General features: G+C 44.2%; 1 protein-coding gene across 1 annotated transcript in view; it reads left to right on the plus strand.

Annotated features, from left to right (window-relative positions):
- The window catches only part of LOC143806696 (serine/threonine-protein kinase D3-like), a 133,637-nt gene that overhangs the window by 84,850 nt on the left and 30,540 nt on the right, over positions 1-18,247 (plus strand). Inside the window, exons 8-11 of the mRNA XM_077287504.1 lie at positions 12,208-12,343; positions 12,790-12,901; positions 13,816-13,893; positions 16,317-16,560. Coding sequence (XP_077143619.1) covers positions 12,208-12,343; positions 12,790-12,901; positions 13,816-13,893; positions 16,317-16,560 — 570 coding nt within the window. The remainder of the gene's footprint in view (positions 1-12,207; positions 12,344-12,789; positions 12,902-13,815; positions 13,894-16,316; positions 16,561-18,247) is intronic.

Here is an 18,247-nt window from a genome sequence, read left to right on the forward strand (position 1 = left end):
ATGCGACTCCCCGGAGTATCGTGGGAGCCAGGCCGCTCCGGGCAGGTATGGCATAGAGAAGGGCATTATGGCCTTTGTGGTAGCGGCAGTGTCCAACTGGCTGATGGGGGCAGCGGGCTCCAGGGCTGCCAGTGGTGGTATTAGGGCCGCGGCTTCACCCGCTGCGGGGACTGGAGCTGCCCCTGCGTCCACGGCTGTGGCCGCCACCTCCTCTCCTCCCTACTCGGACATGGCTGTCCCTTCCTCCCACTAACCTGCTGGAGGTCGGGGTTCCTCTTCCGGGATTGGCACCTTACCGCGCTTTCTCGTTCCGCGCTTCTTTTTGACCGGTTCCACCCACGAAGCTGAGGCTCCTCCCTCCATGCGCGGCGATGGCGAATTGTGGCGGGAACTCTTGGCGCAATAACAATGCACAGTCTTTGCAATAAGTCACAGTCCAAGCACAATAAAGCACAGTTCCAAGGCACACATGACCTGATTCTTCAGGCTTAAGTAGATCCTGTTTGTGACGCCAAATTGTAGCGCCCCCACTGCCGCAGGGCCGAGGGGTACCCGGTACCGGGCCTCTGAGTCTCTGCTCTGGGGTTGTCACGGTGGCTAGACCCGGTCCGTGACCCTGCTGAGGGGCGTACAATAATAGATGTGGATGGTGGTGGAGGTGCGGTGCAGTAAATAACGAGGACACCAGGTTGCAGTCTCTTTACCTCTTTACTGAAGGCTTCAGGTGTCCAATCCAGGGCACTGTTGACCGGGCTGTCTGAGACCGGCCGGTCCGAAGGCACATCAGGAGTCCCCTTCACAGGTGGGAATCAGCGTCTACCTTCTAGCGCCTGTGTGTTGTAGTCCTTCCCTGCTGAGCACCCCGGGATAGTCCTCACAACTGCTTATGTCTGTCTCTGATGCTCGTCCTCTCCGTCCCCCAGATGATATGGCAGGACGCACCCGTATGACGGGGTAGGCCTGGAGTTATTCTGGGACTCTAGAGTCGCCCCTCTCCCGCAGCTGCCTCCGTTGTCTGCTTAGGTGATATGTGTGAGGCAGCCAACCTATAATTGGCTGTCCTGCCGTGGTTTGAAGTATTGCTTAAAGTCTCTTACTTTCTCGGCGTTCCGGCCACCGACTGTTTGCGCCTCAGAAAGATGTTGCCTCTATCTTACAGCACGACTCCTTCTGGTATTCTATTGCCTCTTTGCTGTATTCCTGCTTTTCTCACTTGGCACAATAAACTTCATTTCTTGTCCTTTCTTAGGCATCTGTCAGGATCCCATCCCTGACAGGTCCTCTCTCTAGCTCTTCCCAATCACTTCTTCCTGTCTTCCTGTCCAACCCCCAGTTTTTACCAGAGTGTGAGGAGTGGCCTACTAGATAGAACCACCCCCCTGGTGGCCGGAGTGTGAAGTGTAGTGTGAGTGTTACCTGATCAGGTGAACTCCTTTAGTGCAGTCAGACGTAACATCACTCCCCTTAGCGGCAGAGCGACATTACTGCAACGACCAGGACTCTGGGGCGCTGCACATGCGCAGTGCGCCCGCCGAATGTGCCGGCCGGCAGATTCGTTCTAGGTACATTTTGATAATAATAATAATCTTTATTTATATAGCACCAATATATTCCGCAGTGCTTTACAGTTTAACAGTTTCAAACACAACAGTCATAGGTAACAACGTTAACAATACAGTAATAAAGCAAAATAAGACAAAATAAGACGACCCTGCTCGTGAGAGCTTACAATCTACAATGAGGTGGGGGAGATACAAAGTACAGGTGTGTATTTACAATGATGATAAAACCTATCACAGTGATCAATATAAAAAAAATAGTAAATGAACCCCCCTTTATCACCCCCATAGGTAGGGACAATAATAAAAATAAAGAAAATATATTTACTTTTATTTTTACACTAGGGTTAGGGTTAGAACTAGGGTTAGGGTTAGGGTTAGGGTTAGGGCTAGGGTTAGAATTAGGGTTAGAATTAGGGTATGTGCACACGCTGCAGATTTCGCTGCGGAACCGCAGCGTTTCCGCAGCTGCGGGTCCGCAGCGGTTTCCCATAAGTTTACAGTACAATGTAAACCTATGGGAAACGAAATCCGCAGTGCTCATGCTGCGGAAAAAACCACGCGGAAACACAGCGGTTTATATTCTGCAGCATGTCAATTCTTTGTGCAGACTCCGCTGCGGGTTTACACCTGCTCCAATAGAAAACTGCAGGTGTAAACCCGCAGCGGAAACCGCACTAGAAACCGCGATAAATCCGCAGTAAAAACCGCAGCGGTTTTGCACTGCGGATTTATCAATTCTGCTGCGGAAAATTCCGCAATGGAATCCGCAGCGTGGGCACATACCCTAAAGCTATGTGCACATGGTGCGGATTTGGCTGCTGATCCGCGGCGGATTGGCCGCTGCGGATTCGTAGCAGTTTTCCATCAGGTTTACAGTACCATGTAAACCTATGGAAAACCAAATGCGCTGTGCCCATGGTGCGGAAAATACCACGCAGAAACGCTGCATTGTATTTTCCGCAGCATGTCAATTTTTTGTGCGGATTCCGCAGCGTTTTACACCTGTTCCTCAACAGGAATCCGCAGGTGAAATCCACACAAAAAACGCTGGAAATCTGCGGTAAATCTGCAGGTAAAACGCAGTGCATTTTACCTGCGGATTTTTCAAAAATGGTGCAGAAAAATTTCACACGAATCCGCAACGTGTGTACATAGCCTTAGGGTTAGGGTTGAAATTAGAGTTAGGGTTGGAATTAGGGCTAGGGTTGGAAATAGGGTTAAGATTAGGCTTGTGGTTAGGGTTATGGTTAGGGGTGTGTTGGGGTTAGGGTTGTGGTTAGGGTTGGGATTAGGGTTAGGGGTGTGTCGGGGTTAGGGTTGTGGTTAGGGGTGTGTTGGGGTTAGGGTTGTGATTAGGGTTATGGCTAGAGTTGGGATTAGGGTTAGGGGTGTGTTGGGGTTAGTGTTGGAGTTAGAATTGAGGGGTTTCCACTGTTTAGGCACATCAGGGGTCTCCAAACGCAACATGGCGCCACCATTGATTCCAGCCAATCTTGCGTTCAAAAAGTCAAATGGTGCTCCCTCCCTTCCAAGCCCTGACGTGCGCCCAAACAGTGGTTTACCCCCACATGTGGGGTACCAGCATACTCAGGACAATCTGGGCAGCAACTATTGGGGTCTAATTTCTCCTGTTACCCTTGTGAAAATAAAAAATTGCTTGGTGAAACATAATTTTTGAAGAAAGAAAAATTTTTTATTTTCACGGCTATGTGTTATAAACTTCTGTGAAGCACTTGGGGGTTTAAAGTGGTCACCGCACATCTAGATTAGTTCCATGGGAGGTCTAGTTTCCAAAATGGGGTCACATGTGGGGGAGCTCCAATGAAATTTTTTGTGAAAAAAAAGTACTTTTTCATTTTTACGGATCAATTTGTGAAGCACCTGGGGGTTCAAAGTGCTCACTATGCATCTAGATAAGTTGCTTGGGGGATCTAGTTTCCAAAATGGGGTCACTTGTGGGGGAGCTCCAATGTTTAGGCACACAGGGGCTCTCCAAACTTGACATGGTGTCCGCTAAAGATTGGAGCCAATTTTTAATTGAAAAAGTCAAATGGCGCTCCTTCCCTTCCGAGCCCTGTTGTGCGCCCAAACAGTGGTTCCCCCCCATATGGGGTATCGGCGTACTCAGGACATATTTTACAATAACTTTTGGGTTCCAGTTTCTCTTTTTACCCTTGGGAAAATAAAAAAATTGTTTGCTAAAAGATCATTTTTGTGACTAAATAGTTAAATGTTCATTTTTTCCTTCCATGTTGCTTCTGCTGCTGTGAAGCACCGGAAGGGTTAATAAACTTTTTGAATGTGGTTTTGAGCACCTTGAGGGGTGCAGTTTTTAGAATGGTGTCACTTTTGGGTATTTTCAGCCATATAGACCCTTCAAACTGAGGTGGTCCCTAAGAAAAATGGTTTTGTAAATTTCGTTGTAAAAATGAGAAATCGCTGGTCAAATTTTAACCCTTATAACTTCCTAGCAAAAAAAAATTTTGTTTCCAAAATTGTTCTGATGTAAAGTAGACATGTGGGTAATGTTATTTATTAACTATTTTGTGTCACATAACTCTCTCGTTTAACAGAATAAGAATTCAAAATGTGAAAATTGCGAAATTTTCAAAATTTTCGTTAAATTTCCATTTTTGTCACAAATAAATGCAAAAATTATCGACCTAAATTTACCACTAACATGAAGCCCAATATGTCACGAAAAATCAATCTCAGAACCGCTAGGATCCGTTGAAGCGTTCCTGAGTTATTACCTCATAAAGGGACACTGGTCAGAATTGCAATAAAAAAGGGCCAGGTCATTAAGGTCAAAATAGGCTGGGTCATGAAGGGGTTAAAGCACTCAGGCATGGTTTCTCACAAAAACAGTCTATTTGGTTTATTTAGGCATCATAAACCGCACGGTAGGCCATGTTGCACATCACAGGCCTACACAGAGTCCATAACACTTTAACTCGCCAAACAGTTCATTAACGACATCCACGGAACACAAGCACCAACAGTCTGTTCCAATGGCAGATACTCGTCTGCCCGTAACCCCCTTTATCTGGAGTTACCTTACAGGAGCTCCTGCTCCACATGCTGACTCCTGTTAGTGCTGGTTCCCAGGGCAGCTGCCTAGCTGGGATCACCGTCCTTGTGACCAGGGCACCTCAGATAGTCCAGACCCGCAGACAGAACTGTAGCTTCCCCAACACAGTAGCCATCACAGGCTCTGCAGATACGGCCTCTTTATGCGCTATTCATGAAATCCAGTCCCAGGCACTTCCAACACACAGGCCATCAGTCCATGGCCTCACCATGTTATTCCTGGAATCCAGTCCACTCCAGGACATTCCAACACACAGGCCATCCAGGACCTTACACACTGACCATTCCGGTCCATACACTCTGAACATGTGGGTCACATTATGTACCTGTAACCACTCCCGTAGATGGAAGGTGTGTGTGGTTAGCCAGTCCCGCCCAACTCTCCGACTAACCCTGCAAGCCTCCCTTTTAACTATACAAATACTTGTGAGACTACAGGTCCCAGAACAACAATACTACAGGCTTACAGCGCAGACTCCCTCTGCGACACATACCGGCCATTTACAATCATGCCGGACACTGTTTCATTATCACCATTACAGATACGCCTCCATGCGTATCCTGGGGAGCACATACAGCGCCCCCTGGCTGTAACTTGGGTCACTGCATCACAGACCAAAACATTTCTTTATTTTTGGATTGCCGGAACAAAATAAAATTATCTGCTTACAACATTTAACTGAGTGACAAGTTCCCTACAAGATTCACAATGGCAACAACAGATAAGGTAGTTATAGTGCATCAGAAAGGTCTTTCTCAGGCAAAAATGTCAAGGTAGACTGGGGATCCTATATGTGTTGTTCAAGCTCTTTTTGAAGAAGCACCAAAAGATAAACAACACTATGGACTGTAGACGCCAAGGTTGGTCAAGGAAACTTGGTGCAGGGGATGAAAGATACGACCTACTTATGTCCAGCAGTGTCATCATCTCAGAACTGTCAGCAGGCAGTGGGACCCAGCTACAGCCATCTACTGTTCGGAGAAGTTTGGCCAGAAGTGGTCTTCATGGAAGAATTGCAGCAAAAAAGCCATACATTTGATATACAGGAAAGGCCAAGTGACTCAACCATATATGAAAACATAGGACCCGGGGTGCATAAAAAATGCTATCAAGTGCTCTGGACTGAGGAGTCAAAATGTGAAATCATTGTCTGTTCTAGAATTTTTTTACAAAAGGACTGGAGAGCGGTGCAGTAATGAGTGTTTGCAGGCAACCAGGGCCGGACTGGGACTAAAATTCAGCCCTGGCATTTGAAGTTACACAGGCCCACTTGTCACATGGTGACTGTATAATACCTTTGTACACTTGTAGGCAGGGCCGGTTTTAGGCAAAGTGGGGCCCTAGGCAAAGTTTAAAATGGGTCCCCAAATGCTAACATATTGCACATCACACAGAAGCCTTTCTGTTGTATTTACGTGCGCTGAGTTCAGGCCGCTAAACAAGTTTGATCGACAATACTGAAGTTGTTCAACGCTTGTTTCCCGGCCTCTTTCCACCAGCTGAGGAATAATGATGAGACAGAACGATCACTAATAGATCACCATACAGTATCATGTTTTCAGCAGCACATCTACAGTTTACACTGGCAATGTGCTGCTGACAACAAGGCTTTTAGTTCCAGCAAAAACAATCCGAATATGCAGCATTTTACTTGTTTAGTAAAATACACCCCATAGTCCTCCATATATTATAATGTGCTCCATAGTCCTCCATATAGTATAATACACTCCCTATAGTCCTCCATATATTAAAATACACTGCTCAGTCCTCCACATAGTATAATACACTCCTCATAGTCCTCCATATAGCATAATACAATCCTCATAGTCCTCCATATAGCATAATACAATCCTCATAGTGCTCCATATAGTATAATGCACCGCCACAGTCATCCATGTAGTACAATTCACTTCCCATAGTATAATGCACCCCATAGTTCTTCATATAGTATAACGTATTCCCCATAGTCCTCGATACAGTATAATGCAGCCCACATATAGTATAATGCAGCCACCCCAGAGTATAATGCAGCCACCCCAGAGTATAATGCAGCCACCCCAGAGTATAATGCAGCCACCCCACAGAGTATAATGCAGCCACCCCAGAGTATGTAACCCCCATAGAATATAATACAGCCCACCTCCCCATAATATATAATGTAGCCCCCCATAGAATATAATGCAGCCCCCCATAGTATATAACGCAGCCTCCCCCATAGAATATAATATACCCCCACAATAGTATATAACACAGCCACATAGTACATAACATGGCCTCCCCCATAGAATATAATATACTCCCCATAGTATATAGCAAAGCCCGCATATTATATAGCACAAACCGCATAGTATACAGCACAGCCTGCATACTATAGCACAGCTCGCGTAGTAGATAACACAGCAGTATTCAGCACAGACCACACAGTAGTATACAGCACAGACCACACAGTAGTATACAGCACAGCCCACGTAGAAGTATACAGCACAGTCCACACAGTAGTATACAGCACAGCCCACAGAGTAATATATACAGCACAGCCCACAAAGTAATATATACAGCACAGCCCACAAAGTAATATATACAGCACAGCCCACAGAGAACTATATACAGCACAGCCCACAGAGAACTATATACAGCACAGCCCACAGAGAACTATATAAAGCACAGCCCAGAGTACTATATACAGCACAGCCCAGAGTACTATATAAAGCACAGCCCAGAGAGTACTATATACAGCACAGCCCAGAGAGTACTATATACAGCCCACAGTAGTATACAGCACAGAGCACAGCCCAGAGGACTATATATAGCACACAGTAGTATACAGCACAGAGCACAGCCGACAGAGTACTATATATAGCACAGAGCACACAGCAGTATACAGCACAGAGCACAGCCCACAGAGAGCTATATACAGCCCACAGTAGTATACAGCACAGAGCACAGCCCACAGAGAGCTATATACAGCCCACAGTAGTATACAGCACAGAGCACAGCCCAGAGAACTATATATAGCACACAGTAGTATACAGCACAGAGCACAGCCCACAGAGTACTATATACAGCCCACAGCAGTATACAGCACAGAGCACAGCCCACAGAGTACTATATACAGCCCACAGCAGTATACAGCACAGAGCACAGCCCACAGAGTACTATATACAGCCCACAGCAGTATACAGCACAGAGCACAGCCCACAGAGTACTATATACAGCCCACAGCAGTATACAGCACAGAGCACAGCCCACAGAGTACTATATACAGCCCACAGCAGTATACAGCACAGAGCACAGCCCACAGAGTACTATATACAGCCCACAGTAGTATACAGCACAGAGCACAGCCCAGAGAACTATATATAGCACACAGTAGTATACAGCATAGAGCACAGCCCACAGAGTACTATATATAGCACAGAGCACAGTAGTATACAGCACAGAGCACAGCCCACAGAGAACTATATACAGCCCACAGTAGTATACAGCACAGAGCACAGCCCACAGAGAGCTATATACAGCCCACAGCAGTATACAGCACAGAGCACAGCCCACAGAGAGCTATATATAGCACAGAGCACACAGTAGTATACAGCACAGAGCACAGCCCACAGAGTACTATATACAGCCCACAGCAGTATACAGCACAGAGCACAGCCCACAGAGTACTATATACAGCCCACAGCAGTATACAGCACAGAGCACAGCCCACAGAGTACTATATACAGCCCACAGTAGTATACAGCACAGAGCACAGCCCAGAGAACTATATATAGCACACAGTAGTATACAGCACAGAGCACAGCCCACAGAGTACTATATATAGCACAGAGCACACAGTAGTATACAGCACAGAGCACAGCCCAGAGAACTATATACAGCCCACAGTAGTATACAGCACAGAGCACAGCCCACAGAGAGCTATATACAGCCCACAGCAGTATACAGCACAGAGCACAGCCCACAGAGAGCTATATATAGCACAGAGCACACAGTAGTATACAGCACAGAGCACAGCCCACAGAGTACTATATACAGCCCACAGTGGTATACAGCACAGAGCACAGCCCACAGAGAACTATATACAGCCCACAGTAGTATACAGCACAGAGCACAGCCCACAGAGAACTATATACAGCCCACAGCAGTATACAGCACAGAGCACAGCCCACAGAGTACTATATATAGCACAGAGCACACAGTAGTATACAGCACAGAGCACAGCCCACAGAGAACTATATACAGCCCACAGTAGTATACAGCACAGAGCACAGCCCACAGAGAGCTATATACAGCCCACAGTAGTATACAGCACAGAGCACAGCCCAGAGAACTATATATAGCACACAGTAGTATACAGCACAGAGCACAGCCCACAGAGTACTATATACAGCCCACAGCAGTATACAGCACAGAGCACAGCCCACAGAGTACTATATACAGCCCACAGCAGTATACAGCACAGAGCACAGCCCACAGAGTACTATATACAGCCCACAGCAGTATACAGCACAGAGCACAGCCCACAGAGTACTATATACAGCCCACAGCAGTATACAGCACAGAGCACAGCCCACAGAGTACTATATACAGCCCACAGCAGTATACAGCACAGAGCACAGCCCACAGAGTACTATATACAGCCCACAGTAGTATACAGCACAGAGCACAGCCCAGAGAACTATATATAGCACACAGTAGTATACAGCATAGAGCACAGCCCACAGAGTACTATATATAGCACAGAGCACACAGTAGTATACAGCACAGAGCACAGCCCACAGAGAACTATATACAGCCCACAGTAGTATACAGCACAGAGCACAGCCCACAGAGAGCTATATACAGCCCACAGCAGTATACAGCACAGAGCACAGCCCACAGAGAGCTATATATAGCACAGAGCACACAGTAGTATACAGCACAGAGCACAGCCCACAGAGTACTATATACAGCCCACAGCAGTATACAGCACAGAGCACAGCCCACAGAGTACTATATACAGCCCACAGCAGTATACAGCACAGAGCAGAGCCCACAGAGTACTATATACAGCCCACAGTAGTATACAGCACAGAGCACAGCCCAGAGAACTATATATAGCACACAGTAGTATACAGCACAGAGCACAGCCCACAGAGTACTATATATAGCACAGAGCACACAGTAGTATACAGCACAGAGCACAGCCCAGAGAACTATATACAGCCCACAGTAGTATACAGCACAGAGCACAGCCCACAGAGAGCTATATACAGCCCACAGCAGTATACAGCACAGAGCACAGCCCACAGAGAGCTATATATAGCACAGAGCACACAGTAGTATACAGCACAGAGCACAGCCCACAGAGTACTATATACAGCCCACAGTGGTATACAGCACAGAGCACAGCCCACAGAGAACTATATACAGCCCACAGTAGTATACAGCACAGAGCACAGCCCACAGAGAACTATATACAGCCCACAGCAGTATACAGCACAGAGCACAGCCCACAGAGTACTATATATAGCACAGAGCACAGCCCAGAGAACTGTATATAGCACACAGTAGTATACAGCACAGAGCACAGCCCACAGAGTACTATATATAGCACAGAGCACACAGTAGTATACAGCACAGAGCACAGCCCACAGAGAACTATATACAGCCCACAGTAGTATACAGCACAGAGCACAGCCCACAGAGAGCTATATACAGCCCACAGCAGTATACAGCACAGAGCACAGCCCACAGAGAACTATATATAGTACAGAGCACACAGTAGTATACAGCACAGAGCACAGCCCACAGAGTACTATATACAGCCCACAGTGGTATAACAGCACAGAGCACAGCCCACAGATAACTATATACAGCACAGAGCACAGCCCACAGAGAACTATATACAGCCCACAGCAGTATACAGCACAGAGCACAGCCCACAGATAACTATATACAGCCCACAGCAGTATACAGCACAGAGCACAGCCCAGAGAACTATATACAGCCCACAGCAGTATACAGCACAGAGCACAGCCCACAGATAACTATATACAGCCCACAGCAGTATACAGCACAGAGCACAGCCCACAGAGAACTATATACAGCCCACAGTGGTATACAGCACAGAGCACAGCCCAGAGAACTATATACAGCCCACAGCAGTATACAGCACAGAGCACAGCCCACAGAGAACTATATACAGCCCACAGCAGTATACAGCACAGAGCACAGCCCACAGAGAACTATATACAGCCCACATCTCTTCTCTTCCTCCCCTCACCTCCTCCGAGAATGGCCCCACAGTCCAGAAAAAAAAAAAACTCTCCTCACCTCTCCTCGTGCCCAGCGTTGCTTCCTGGTTCCTGCTCCTGTCTCAGCAGCTGCAGTCTGCCCGGGACACAGCAGGTGCGCGATGATATGACGTCATCGCGCACCCGCAGTGTCAGAGGCAGAGCGGGGAATGATGGGAGAGGAGCGTCTGTAGACGCTCTCTCCTCCATCATTGCATTCAACTGTACCGGCGTCTATACGCCGGTATAGTTGAATGCGACGGCGGGGGCGGCGGATTGAGCGGCCCACCACTGGCACCGGCCCTTCTGGCATTTGCCAGAAGTGCCCTATGGCCAGTCCGGCCCTGCAGGCAACAGTGACGAATGATGGAAGTACTTTGCAAGTTTGGGGTTGCATTTCAGCAAACAGAGTTGGAAATTAGGTAAGGTTTATCTGTCAGGATGTTTTTGGTGCCCCACCTAAGAGTAGCATGATATAGGGGGAGAGACCCTGTTTCCAATGATGTATCACTTACTGGGTTTTTTGCTGCAGTTTTGATACAATCACTGCTACATCAGCAGGAGATTATAATTTCATATCATCACAGTTTTCTCTGGTTCAGATCTAGTAGAAATAAAGCGGTTCTCGGAATGCTGAGCCCTGCTCCACTCCACACCACTGATTGGCTGCTTTCTGTGTATACTGTGCATAGGCAGAAGACTGCTAATCAATGGTGGTGTCAGGGTTATAGAAAACCCATGAATTTGGAAGTCTACATGGCATCAAGTTTATTAGCCCTTCACTTATAATCTCTGGTGATTTTATCAAAAGTATGTCAAGCAGCCGAGTAAGTGACACAGCGCTGGAATCAGGGTCTCTGTATCTACATTATTCTGCTTTCAGATTAGGTGTGAAAAAACCTGGTGACAGATCCCCTTTAATGGTGAAAAATAACTCTGTACTGATTATTTAAAAAAAAATAAATAAATAATAGAAGAATTTATGGTGTTTTGGAGACAAAGAACAGTCCAACAAATATGGATTTCAGTTCTATTTATTTTGTATCCACTCAGTCTGCATTTAAATTGCTAAACCTAAACTATGAACACTTCTGCTATTTTTGAAAGTGTCTTACTTTGCAGCATTTTACCCCTTCCCCTGCCTGAAACTCTTGTGCAGTTTGGTATATGGAGGGGTAATATTATCATGACATATGTGCAATATAAGTGCACTGTTTAATCCGTAGATAGTAAAATGTGTGATTCGACCCAAAATGCTAAAATTGTTGTTATTTGGCAGATGGAGAAAACTGTAGCACAGAAGATGAGACTGAGAGACTAATCCCGCTCAGCATTGGTGCACAAGAGGAGGAGGAGATATCTGTTAAAAGCACTGAAAGCACAGTTTGTCCTTGTGATAACCCAATGTTCGATAGGTAAATATGTCACTTACTTCTGAGTTTTTTAAGCTACATTATTAAAGCATCTTAGCACAGAGTGACTGTTCAAACCAAGCATAGGTGCTCGGTGCACCCCTGGTGTGGCCAAACAACTCAATGCACCTTCTCAACTACTTCTTTTTTTCATCTCTCTCTGTGCTTATATGGCCAGAGCTGTCAATCAGGAAAAAGAAGGATGGACATAGATAAAAAAAAACAAGTAGGCGGAAAGGTGCATTGAGTTGTAAGGTGGAAAACAACCAAGTGGGAGCTGTTTGGTCACACCAAGGGTGCACCAAGCACCAGTGCTTAATTTAAAGAGTCCATTTGTGCCAGCAGACCTCTTTTAATCAGCCTTGTAAAAATGATGGATTATTAGCATTAGAAAACTGCACGTTGCGAAACTACCTATGGCTCATAAACATTGTTTTCTCTTTGAGTAGTAACTTCATCCCACTTATGAGAGTCGTACAGTCTGTGCGCTATAACAAGAAGAAAAACAGTTGCGTGCTGATGGAAGGCTGGCTTGTACACTTTACCAGCAAGGACAGTATGGTGGGTAGAAAATAACTAAGAATTGGTTCATTTTTGTAAAATAGAGCTGATTTTACTGATGGAAACACATTTGGCATTTTACAACAGAACACTGGACATCAGTTAAGACTGATTCACACTTCCGAGCAAGAGAAAAATGGACCAATTCTTCTGATCAGTGTGGTCTTAGTGTTATCAATTTTTCTCATACGCGTAGAAATTAAATTTAAAAAAAAAATTCTCCGCCTTCTTCATTTTCACAGTCTGTGAAAATTGGACTGCACTCGAATGCCACCTAAGTGCATTCCATTTTCCCGCAGACTGATGAAGAATTGCAGACAAGTAAATGGCCCCATAGACTAATGCAGATGGTGCTCATGGTTGAAAATGGGAAGTGTGAATGAGGCCTTATAGTGACTGTTTGCTCTGAATGCGACAGCTGTCCAACAACTAGTAGCAAATGTTTGTGGAAGAAGCATCTGAGAGTTGTTGAGATGGGCAGTTTTATAGATTCCAGTATATAGTATCTTTTATAACCAAAATTATTTCATAAAAGGAGATTAGTTCTAAACATTTCCATTATAATGTCCACTCTTTTTTTAAAAAACAAAATCTACATGTTTTAGCTACTGTAGAGGATTGGACAGTTAAATCCAGTCTCACCTGCGCGGACACATCAGTACAACAAATTCAGAACGGCTTTAGAATTGCAAAATCATAAACTGACATATTTTTACAAAATCGTCCACATTCAATATTCTGTTATTTGACCGCATATTCTGGAATCATACATAGCCACAAAAAAAATAAAACAACTTCAAAATAGAATATTTATGAGTGAATAATTAACTTTTTAATATTTCTTAATTTTATATATTTCTAAAAAAAAGGATATTTCAGATTTTATATGTAACATGGTTTTCCATTTTTTTTAGAGGAAAAAACATTACTGGCAACTGGATAGTAAATATATAACCTTATTTCATAATGAAGCTGGTGGCAAGTTTTACAAGGTGGGTTCTTCCCTGTGCGATTTTCTATGCCTGCTTTTTGCAGGTGAATTGATTGCACTCCTTACATACGACAGTCTTTGTTTTTTAATAACTTTTTTTGTACATTCTACAAAATAATGATTAAAATGCAAATACAGTAAAAATGTGATCTCCATATGTCATGTCTCAAAAAGTGTATATTAACATAAGCTATAAATGGAGATCTACTATTCAATAGATCAATACACGAAGCTTATATTAAAAATATATGTTTTTGACATGTGACTACTCGGACAACTCTTCCTCAGTCCTGATTTTTCCCTGTTGTAAAATAATAACACCTTTACTGAGCTTAGCAGTGTTGGCATTGGCTCTCCTGGGGCTCATGTAACACAATGTAACGTGATCCCTGCAGCCAGTGACCACAGGTGTGTCAGATACTACAGACAGTCTCTCTTCATCTGGCTGTAGAAGATCTGTGCGTTTGGCATTGCAGACGCCTTCTTAATCCTTCTGACTTTTGGACCCAGTGGCAACCTCCCTCTGGCTCTAATTGACACACCTGGACCTGGGTGTTTATAGACTCCCTGTCTGCTTCAGGAAGTCGCTGTTGATATTCACATTTTCCCTTGCGAAGGCTTGGAGCTATGGCAGTCAGCTTACTTCCTCTCTGGTGCAGTTACCTCTCTGAGTCTGTTCAAGCTAAGTTGCTTCCCCTTTGTTTGTCTCCCTCCTTCTCTTTAGTGTACAGTGGGGACTGACCAGTGCTCATCCCCCTCTTCCCTTTTGACAGCCTAGCTATAGATAGAGATATACAGGGCTTAGGTTCCTGCATGGCGATTGGTGTGGAACCAATAAAGGGATGGTAGGAGAAGCAGGGTGCTATTAGATCTGCCTATGGGTCTCCAACCCCCCTTTCCCTAGCTTTTGGGCTTCCTTTCCCTTGTGTTGCTCTTAGTCTTCCCACACTGTGCATGCCACCACTTCACTCTCCTCTCCTTTGGATAAATTAGATGTCCAGAGCAAGCGAGAGAGAAGACGCAACTCTTGCTTCTTTCAGAAGTCAATCATGTCCGAAGTACAGGAGAGTTACGAGACCGCTGATTAGCCTCAGGGATCGCGTGACATATCAATGTCACGCAAGCCCCGGGAAAGCCAGTGCCGACACCACTGGACCGGCAACAGAGGGGATAACACCCACTTGGACTTAACTAAAGTTAACTCATTATGTGCCAAATACTTTGATTCCTCAACAGAGGGGCTAAATTTAAGAAGCAAAAAAAAATGTTTTATTCTGCTCTCAGCCATTGTTACATCACGTGTCCAGCTCAACATGAAAAATTTGGTGAAAAGTCTCCTTTAACATGATTTAGGATTTAATAGTCTCTATGAGATATAAAGTACAGTGGGGTAATAGACACTTGAGTGAATTTAATAAGATCAGGAAAGATAAAAATATCATCCAATATATTGCTGGATACAACAGTGTTATACAGAATATTATTAAGGAGTTTTTTTTATTCATGTATTGAATTTTGAGAAAAATCAGAGAAATGACAAAGGATGATAAAGCTGGTATGTAGAAAACACAGGAGGTCTTTTAACAAAGGAAAGAAAACAGCAAAAAATTTAATTTTTTTTACAAAGAACCTATTGTATGAGACAAGGTAATAATACACAGACTTGTGTAACCAAGAATACCACACACACTAAAATAAACCAATAAATTGCACAATTCATAAAAAATAAGTGATTAAATATAAGATATGTGGTAGCGAAGAGTGGAAACCACTCGGTATATAGGGTGAAACCAAAACCCAGAAATAAGAGCTAAAAGAAAGCACTCCCCCCTGACGAAGGAAACTTTACTGAAACGCGCGTCGGGACGCGTGTGCACACGGACATCAACCCTCTAAGGTATCCTGTCTGTTCGGATTAATGATTGTAGTATACACTGGTCCTGTCTCTGATTGAGCACGGTTTTAGATATCTATGCCTGACTAGCATAGATATTCCTTCTTTTCTTTTTTTGTGGCACTTGCGCACTTTATTTACTTTTAGGCACGGCCCTTATATTACTGTATGCTTTTATGCTAACATCTGACTCACCTTGTGATTTATATGAAACGCCTTCACCTTTGCACGCCCAGGTACTATTTATTTGTTGTACCGAACATCAGGTTTCCATAAAATACCATACTGGGTTGTTTATGTATGTATTCAGTGTATTATTGATTATATGTCCTGTGATGCACTTCCTCTTTTTTTCATATTTTAATCATTTTGTAATTTGACTTACTGCTATTCAAATAAAGATAAATATATATGTACCCTTTTCCGGAATTTTCTCTTTCTTTTAGCTCTTATTTCTGGGTTTTGGTTTCACCACAGACTTGTATAGTAAATAAAAATGAGTAACTTTTACAATTTACATTACATTTTAGGAACTGCCCCTTTCTGATATTCTCCACATTGAGATCTTTGACAGAAATGTCAATGGTGTGACTAAAGATGGGGAGACGCCTCACTGCTTTGAGCTGCTGACAGACACCTTGGTGTATTATGTAGGGGAGCAGCGCCCCAACCCACACGCTGGAGATACCTGGTATAGGATGATTCGCCAGGCCCTGATGCCGGGGATGGACGTGAGTGCCACCACCAAACATTCAGTCCAGTCCAGTATTCCTGGTAAGATAATGTTCCAGATCTGTTAGCGTTATTGCTATGTGGTGCACTAAATAAATAATGCACATAGTATAAGAGGAGAAGGCACCACCATAATAATGGGGAGTACATAATGACTAGTAAGAGGTAATAATTACTAGAAAAAAAACTATGCTAGAAAAAGGCATTAAAACAAAATAAAATCACCATTTTATTAGAAAGAAAGATATCATACAACTGCATACAAATTAGAACCTGAAAAGGACAATGTGCTAGATAGAAAAAAAAAACAGTCTTAAGTTCAAAGAATGATACAGTAAACCTCCTCACAGGTTATATAAGCAAAATATTCTACAGAAAAAAAAAATCTAGAACCACAAAGAAAAAGTATGGTAAGCAAATAAGAAGAAAAGAAATAATGTAAATTATTATATATTATTCTGTGCGAGAGACAGAATCTTACAAAAAAATCCAGAAAATCACATTGAATTATTTTTACATAATTAATTTGCATTTTATTGCATGAAATAAGTATTTTATACAATAGAGAAACAGAACTTAATATTTGGTGCAGAAACCTTTGTTTGCAATTACAGAGGTCAGACGTTTCCTGTAGTTCTTGACCAAGTTTGCACACATTGCAGCAGGGATTTTGGCCCCCTCCTCCATACAGATCTTCTCCAGATCTTTCAGGTTTCCTCCAAAGATTTTCTATTGGGTTCAGGCCTGGAGACTGGCTAGGCCACTCCAGGACCTTGAAATGCTTCTTACAGAGCCAGTTGTCAGTTACCCTTGCTGTGTCTATAAGGTCATTTTCATGCTGGAAGACCCCGCTATGACCCATTTTCAATGCTCATACTGAGATAAGGAGGTTGTCTGCCAAAAATTCACAATACATCCCATCCATCCACCCTTCAATACGGTGCAGTCGTCCTATCTACTTTGCAGAAAAGCACCACAAAGTATGATATTTCTCCCACCATGCTTCACGGTTGGGATGATGTTCTTGGGATTGTACTCATCCTTCTTCCTCAAAACACAGCGAGTGTAGTTGATACCAAAAAGTTCTATTTTGGTCTCATCTGACCACATGACCTTCTCCCATGCCTCCTCTGGATCATCCAGATGGTCATTGGTGAACTTAAAACGGGCCTGGACATGTGATAGTGTGAGGAGGGGGACCTTGCGTACCCTGCAGGATTTTAATCCATGGCGTAGTGTGTTATTAATAGTAATGTTTCAAACTGTGGTCCCAGCTCTCTTCAGGTTATTGACCAGGTCCTTCCATGGCTGATTCCTGACCTTTCTCAAAATCATCCTTACCCCATGAGGCGAGATCTTGCATGCAGACCCAGACCGAGGAAGACTGACAGCCATCTTGTGTTTCTTACATTTTCTAATAGTTGTGCCAACGGTTGTTGCCTTGTCACCAAGCTGCTTGCCTATTGTCCTGTAACCGATACCAGCCTTGTGCAGGTCTACAATTTTGTCCCTGGTGTCCTTGGACAGCTCTTTGGCCTTGGCCATGGTGGAGAGGTTGGCATGTGATTGAGTGTGTGGACAGGTGTCTTTTATACAGGTGACAAGTTCAAACAGATGCAACTAATACAGATAATGAGTGCAGAGTAGGCGGCTCCTAATGAAAAGCTAACAGGTCTGTGAGAGCCAGAATTCTTGCTGGTTGGTAGGTGATCAAATACTTATTTCATGC

The sequence above is a fragment of the Ranitomeya variabilis genome, chromosome 2, assembly GCF_051348905.1.
Source record: "Ranitomeya variabilis isolate aRanVar5 chromosome 2, aRanVar5.hap1, whole genome shotgun sequence".
NCBI classification, from domain to species: Eukaryota; Metazoa; Chordata; class Amphibia; order Anura; family Dendrobatidae; genus Ranitomeya; species Ranitomeya variabilis.